At 33.1% G+C, this 7,500-nt stretch overlaps 1 protein-coding gene across 1 annotated transcript in view; it reads right to left on the bottom strand.

Moving 5' to 3' along the window:
• LOC138865705 (ubiquitin-like protein 7) overlaps positions 1–7,395 on the bottom strand; it is a gene marked incomplete at its 5' end in the record, with an annotated part of 9,002 nt that extends 1,607 nt beyond the window's left edge. Inside the window, 5 exon segments of the mRNA XM_070136983.1 lie at positions 4,876–4,972; positions 5,585–5,732; positions 6,035–6,168; positions 6,633–6,739; positions 7,300–7,395. Of these exon segments, the coding sequence (XP_069993084.1) occupies positions 4,876–4,972; positions 5,585–5,732; positions 6,035–6,168; positions 6,633–6,739; positions 7,300–7,395 (582 nt within the window).
• Between the last annotated feature and the right edge of the window lie 105 nt (positions 7,396–7,500).

Here is a 7,500-nt window from a genome sequence, read left to right as displayed (position 1 = left end):
CATTCCACAGTCATCTCGACTTGATTCATTTGTTTTTTGTTGTTTTCTTTTCATTTTATATTTTTCTTGTATAAGTGACAATTTAATGCACTGACTTTTTTTTCTTTATGTAATGACTGCTTATTTTTTTCTTTTCTTTACAAGCTCTTGTGAACTTCTAAATAAAATATTCTTTCAAAAATATAATAATAATTTGTAATTAACAATATTGAAAATCAGGATATAATAATGATAATAAAATTAATAATAATAATAATAATAATAATAATAATAATAATAATAATGATAATAATGTTAATGAAAATGATAATGATAATGATTGATAATGATACTGATATGATGATGATGATGATGATGATAACAATAATGATGATAATGATAACAATAATAATAATAGTAATAATAATAATAGTAATAATAAAAATAGTAATAATAATAATAGAAATAATAAAAATAGTTATGATAATAATAATAATAAAAATAATAGTAATGATGATGATAACAATAATAATAATGATAACGATGACGATAACAATAATAATAACAGTGATGATGGATATGGATGATGATGATGATGATGATGATGATTGATGATGAATAATGATGATGATGATGAATAATGATGATGATGAATAATGATGATGATGATGATGATAATGATGATGATGATGATGATAATGATGATTGATGATGAATAATGATGATGATGATGAATAATGATGATGATGAATAATGATGATGATGATGATGATAATGATGATGATGATGATGATAATGATGATGATGATGATGATAATGATGATGATGATGATGATAATGATGATGATGATGATGATGATGATGAATAATGATGATGATGAATAATGATGATGATGATGATAATGATGATGATGATGATGATGATGATGATGATGATGATGATGATGATAATGATATGATGATGATGATGATGATGATGATGATGATGATAATGATGATGATGATAATGATATGATGATGATGATGATGATGATGATGATAATGATGATGATGATAATGATATGATGATGATGATGATAATGATAATGATATGATGATGATGATGATGATGATGATGATAATGATGATGATGATAATGATATGATGATGATGATGATGATCAAATAATAACAATATTCCTAAGATAACTGACAAATTTAGTCTGAAATTAAGTAACTTTAAAGAATCATTGGTAACTGAGCAAAGAAAACAATGGACAAAAAATAGTAACATAGTAATAGTACTGTTTAGCCATGAATTTAAAAAAAGAAGATACTATAAAAAGTACTTTTACTGTAGTTATAATTGCTGTTGTTAATTAAATCATCACTTATCACCATCATCATCATCATAATTATTATAATTATTTTCATTATCATCATAATTATAATTATTTTCATTATCATCATAATTATTATAATTATTTTCATTATCATCATAATTATTATAATTATTTTTATTATCATCATTACCATAATTATAATCATTATAATTATTATTAGTATCATTAACATATTACCATTATTACTGTATTATAAAAAATTCTGAATACTGTCTTCTGAACTATTCTTTAAGACATCCTCTGATTTGTTCCTTATGAAAGGCATCCATTGCTATATAACCAATCGATAAAACCTATCCACATTCCTCAAGGCTGACTATACTATCTACAGTCCCATAACCATTATACTGCACAAGAAACATGTGTTATGCTGGCCACAACTATCTGCATTCAAATTGGGCAGTGTCTTGCTATTCGTAAAAATGGTCTCTACGCACAGTGGAAGTGAATCTTCCAGTGGCCTTTTCACAAGGCAAAGGAAAGGCCTTATGGTGCAAGGCTTAGGTCAGCCATTTCTCTCTTTAGGTTCCTCTTTCTATTCTTTTCACTTACATTTCCTTGCCTATAAATACTTGACTTATATTTGCTAGACCCATTGGATCTGAGATACATTACTATCACATAATGGAAAAATTTGGCTGATGTGAATATGTTGTCATAAAAAGAATCTAGCTGAGAGTTGGGTGATGTGGATGTCATAAAAAAAATTTGGCTGAGGGCTAGGGTGACAGAAATTCATCTGAAAGCTAGAGTGATTGAAATGACTTGCTATGAATGCACAAAGCTCTTGCAGGGTAATTAGATTTAGTGGGTATTTTGAAAGGGAATATATCCAACCATACACGCCTCGAATATGTCATCCGTGAGCCATGACTGAAAGAGTTCCAGCTCAGGATCCTATACCTGCCCACAGTGACTTGCAACAAGGGTGTATTACAGAAAATTTAATATTATGAAAATATTTAAAGAATGACAACAAAATGCTACTCATTGTTATGGTTATTACAGTTATTGACTACCTAGAGAGATGATATGAAGTCTGTGCAACAACTGTCTATTACCGTTTTGATACAGCACATCAATTGATACAGACCTTGGCAAATAGCAAAAAAATATATATATACACAGAAAAAGGGGGGAGGCAAGAAGTCTTGTCACTGCACACGAGTGTACATGTGGGCCAGGTCTACAAGCCACACCCCTAAACGCCACCACTCTAGTAAGCCTCATGCCCTAATTTTGGGCCATGTGCAAGCAGCCAGTCACCCACATCCAATGAGTTATATATCTATTACAAATATGTGTTCTTGAGTAAGCTGAGCTGCTTCAGTACAAGTGATTCTTTACTGTGTTTGAGTGGCCAAAAACACCCACATTAAACCTATGCTATAATGAGGTCACAATTTAAGATCAATTTTTGAAGGACACATCCTGATGATATAGCAAGGGATGCCTATTCTGTTTCTTAGAATATCTCAGTCTCTTTCAATTCTGATCTCTTAAGCTATTTTCCTTTTTTATGCTTTGTTTTCATAGTACTATTCCTCATTTTTTTCCAAACTTTCCTTTTACTACTCATCCCCTAAAAATATTTCGAGTCAGTGGTAATGGAACCTTTAAAAGAAATATTGAATTCAAACTCAACTTTAATGAGAATCAAAAAAGTGATATGTTTTCTATATCCTACTTTGTGGAATAATTTATCATATAATGTGAAATGATATAGAATAAAAATGCTGGAACACCGTCCATTTGAATTCCATCCTATTCTGGTTGTTTAAGGAATGTTCAACAAGAGTCACTTTTTCTTCAAGGCATTTTTCATCAGCATTAGCAATAAGTGAAGTACTCCGGGGAAGGGTTTTCACAGAGGAAAGAACGACAAAAAAAGAAAGTATCTACTTTTCTAAAACCACAACTAATTTGAGTTACTTAGAGACTTTTTACAGTGTTTCACAACATGACTACAATGAATAAGGAGAGAAGGGGGTGGGGGGGGACTGGTATCTTCTAGGATACCATTATGCAAAGGATATTATTCTCTGATTACTGTGAAGTAATAACCATGCACAATATCATTAAGACTGGCGGATTAATTGTAATTCTACATAAACATGACATGAAATTAACTAGTTAATGAGGAATATAAAAATATATATAAAAGCTTCAAAGCACGTTGAATCTCTCCTACATTGGTGATCTAAAACGAGGGCTGTAAAACTAGTTATACCATCTCCTACTTTCTAAAATACCCGAAAAAAGTCCTTCAACGGGGCTCCTTCTCATATCTTCCTTCTCGTAACATTGGAGATCAAATTGACGATACTGGAAACCTTGTACAGTCTCCTCCACTTCCAAGTTCACCAAGTTACCCATTTATGTACTGCTAGCTTCAAGTTTTCTATCCAAATCACACACAAATACAAATAGGGTGCATGCCTATACACATAGTGAAACACATCTTTCAAACATAATTTTTGTAACTAGCAGTTCATACACAGACCAAATTTGAGGTAAATTTGGAAGTGAAGGGGATTATACCTTAACTATCTACGACTGCTGTTCTACATGGTCAAAAAGTTTGAATCAGTTGAATCCTACCCTTATTTCTACAATATCAACCTATTACCTCCAACTTGCAAAAAAAAAAAATCAGAATTATGAAAGTTATGCATCCCATTTAATATAATATTCCATTTGCATATTCTAAGAGACCTTACAATTTTCATTTCCATATCAGTTGTAACTTTAACATTTACAGCCAAACTGCAAAACAAACTCTCCTAAACTTACAGATACTGGAAGTAACTTTTGGAAGTAACTTTTAAAATAGATATTATCACTTGTATTCTAAATTCTGATTTAAGAAATACTATTGACAATGTAAATCCACACGAGAAATGGTTTAAACAGGGATAAAAATGGAAAAACAATACCAATACTAATTCACAAAATAGCAAATATTTATGACAGAAATTTTTAAAAACACAGACACATAGTTTTAAAATTAGTTTTCAAATGTAAGAGGAGACACTTTCTAGTGAAATTAAAAAGCAAACCTGAAAGTCTAATTAATCAGGTCTAACAACAAAATTTTAATAATATCTTTGAACATTTATCAGATATAATCCTTATACCAATTCATAAAACTAGGGATTAACACTAAAATCAGCCATAGCCAAAATGAATGCTTGGCAATGTGTGAATCAACATTTATCTATTTCAAACCCCAAAACCATAAGATTGTTTTGAATCTTTAAAACACCTTTCTAATACCACTCACACCATTAATCAATCTCCATCAGTTTCACATCCTGACGACCTGGTATTTACGGTCTTACTTCTTCATTTCTCCTTCTCCTACTCTTGCTCTCGCTCCATTGCCTTCTTGCTCTCCTTTCCATCCTTCCTCAACATTTCAAACCCTTCTTTCTTTCCCAATCCCCATCCCTCTCCCTCTCCAAATCCGTCTTCCCTTTTCTCCTCTATTCTCTTTCTCTCTCCCTTTCGCTTACCTGTAGCACTGGCAAGAGCTGCTGCTAACTGTGCTGGTGTAATAGGCTGGAAGGCCACTGACCCACTGTTGCGACTGCCACCTGCTGAGTCTCCGGACTGAAAGTAAATAAAAAAGTTTAATCACTGAAAGTATCTGAAAAAAACTATTTGCTGTTAATTACTCATACAAAGCAGACTGTGTAAAAGGGAATAAAAAAAACAGGTGTCTTGTACAAATGCTTTTATAGTTCACTTATTATGAATATCTCATTAAAGCTGCTTCTATAAATTAGAATACAAAGAATATATAACAGGGAGGGAGAGGGAGAGGGAGAGGGAGAGGGAGAGGGAGAGGGAGAGGGAGAGAGAGAGAGAGAGAGAGAGAGAGAGAGAGAGAGAGAGAGAGAGGGAGAGAAGAAGAGGGAGAGGGAGAGGGAGACGGAGAGGGAGAGGGAGAGGGAGAGGGAGAGGGAGAGGGAGAGGGAGAGGGAGAGGGAGAGGGAGAGGGAGAGGGAGAGGGAGAGGGAGAGGGAGAGGGAGAGGGAGAGGGAGAGAATGAGGTTCATGACAAGGATGTCGATAAAGGCAAGGGGGACGATGAAGATCACGAGCAGGACCAGGATGAAGATATGGAAGAGAATGAGGAGGAGGAGGAATATTCTAAAACAAAATTCTAAAAAAGGATCAGAAAATACCTAACAATACCAACATTAACATTAATAATCAAACCTGCTCAGCATCCATTTCCTCGTCATCAGAGAGAGCATCCATAGAGTACGAGACATGATGTGACCGTCGAGGCGAAGTGGTGTCAGACGTCATGAGAGATGTCACATACTCTGCCACCCTTCCCACCGCAGGATTACTATCTACGACCCTTTTCATGTAGAGATAATAGATTTTTTATCCTGTTACTTGATTTGTTGTGCTTTTTAGTATACATATAAACTAAATATATTCAATGGTTAATGAAGTTCAATGATTTTCTTTCTTTGTTTCTTTTAGACTGCAAATAAAATATAGAATAAATACACCCATAATAGCTGTAGTCTACTGACATGCCAGAATACAGAATCACATCATATGGCTATGTCCTTTAAAAGAGGATATATAATCCAGCATCAATAACAACTATATCACTGTAAAATTCACTTCATATGACTTCTCACTACCACTTACTTGCTTAAGTTATCTGGATTGGTGAGTCCCATAAACAGCTCAGGGTCTTGAAGCATGGAGAGAGCTGATGGATCACTACGAGCAATTGGACACGACGAGAGCACCTTCTCCACCATCTCTGGAGTTCGCAGTTTCTGAATTATGGACATATGCTATTATTTCTTGCACTGAGTAAGGAGAATTATGGCCAGTTCTCACTATAGTGGACAAGATTTTAGTACTGGTCTATAAATTGCAAAAAACAGCTCTAAATCCATCAGATATTTTTGCCATCAAATACAAAGTGGTCAGAAGCAAGTTTTTTTTCTTTATTTACACTGAATAAGTAATTTCTTATTACACACTGTTACATAAGCTATACATAAAGTTTCAATAGTAGCAATAACAATAATTTATGTTCAAACAGAAACAATCAAAATCAATTCAATTCTCCAAACCTGAATACTCATCACATACACACTTTTATTAAAAATAAAAAAAAAAATAAATAAATCTTTACATCTTGAGAATCAGTATCAATAAAAACAAATACATGAATATATGAAAAACAGCGAAAGATAGCAAGATGGTGAAGAAAGGGAAAACACAAAATCCCTACTTGTATAAAAGCACGGAAATTTGGGTGAGCAGCAACGTTTCTCAGAGACACTAATAATGTCTGCACTTCGGGGAGACTTAACGGGACAGCTACAGTTACAGGATCCTCTGAAATGCAAAAAAAACATAATTATAGTGAATCAATGTATCTTATGAGAAAAGTAACATAATTTAAATGACATGCTTTCATTCATACATGAATTATCACAACTAAATGAAAATTAAATTCAAGAAACTCTGAGTAACTATATAGGTCATTCACATAGGAGAGATATCTGGAGCTGCAAAGACATCAGAACTGACACTTCTTTCTCGTGAGGTTCAAGTGATTGCAGTATATACAATAATTATGTGCAATATAAACTAAACCACAACCATTTAAAGAAAGAACAACATATTTAATAAAGCTACATTATTTCTTACATTATATTACCATAAACAACACATACATACACTGAATTTACTTACATATCCTAAATACCTCTAACTTATTTAAGAATAAAAAAAAATTAACACAGCCACTACAATGAGAGGTATTGTGACAGTAGAAAAGGTACCCAGCCACAATGAAGGAACAGTTACATTTCTAAAAAATGGAAAAAACAAAAGATGAAGAAGCTGGATATTGCTTCAAATCTCAGCCAATCCTGATGAAGAGGCCAACTAACCTTTTTTGGGAAGACAGTGAATCATAGCACCAGAGGTGATCCCTGCTTCTTCCAACGTCTCCGATCCATTCAGAATGACACCACAGTGGACTAGTTCTGCAATTGATTAGAAGATAACTTATTTTTTCTTATTCTTTCAAATGCTTTATACAGCATCACCTTAAATTTACAAATATCTCCTTTGTCACGCTAACAAAGACA

This window comes from Penaeus vannamei, chromosome 22, assembly GCF_042767895.1.
Source record: "Penaeus vannamei isolate JL-2024 chromosome 22, ASM4276789v1, whole genome shotgun sequence".
NCBI classification, from domain to species: domain Eukaryota; kingdom Metazoa; phylum Arthropoda; class Malacostraca; order Decapoda; family Penaeidae; genus Penaeus; species Penaeus vannamei.
Note: the sequence above shows the minus strand (reverse complement) of the source record. Positions and strands in the feature narration are given on the sequence as shown.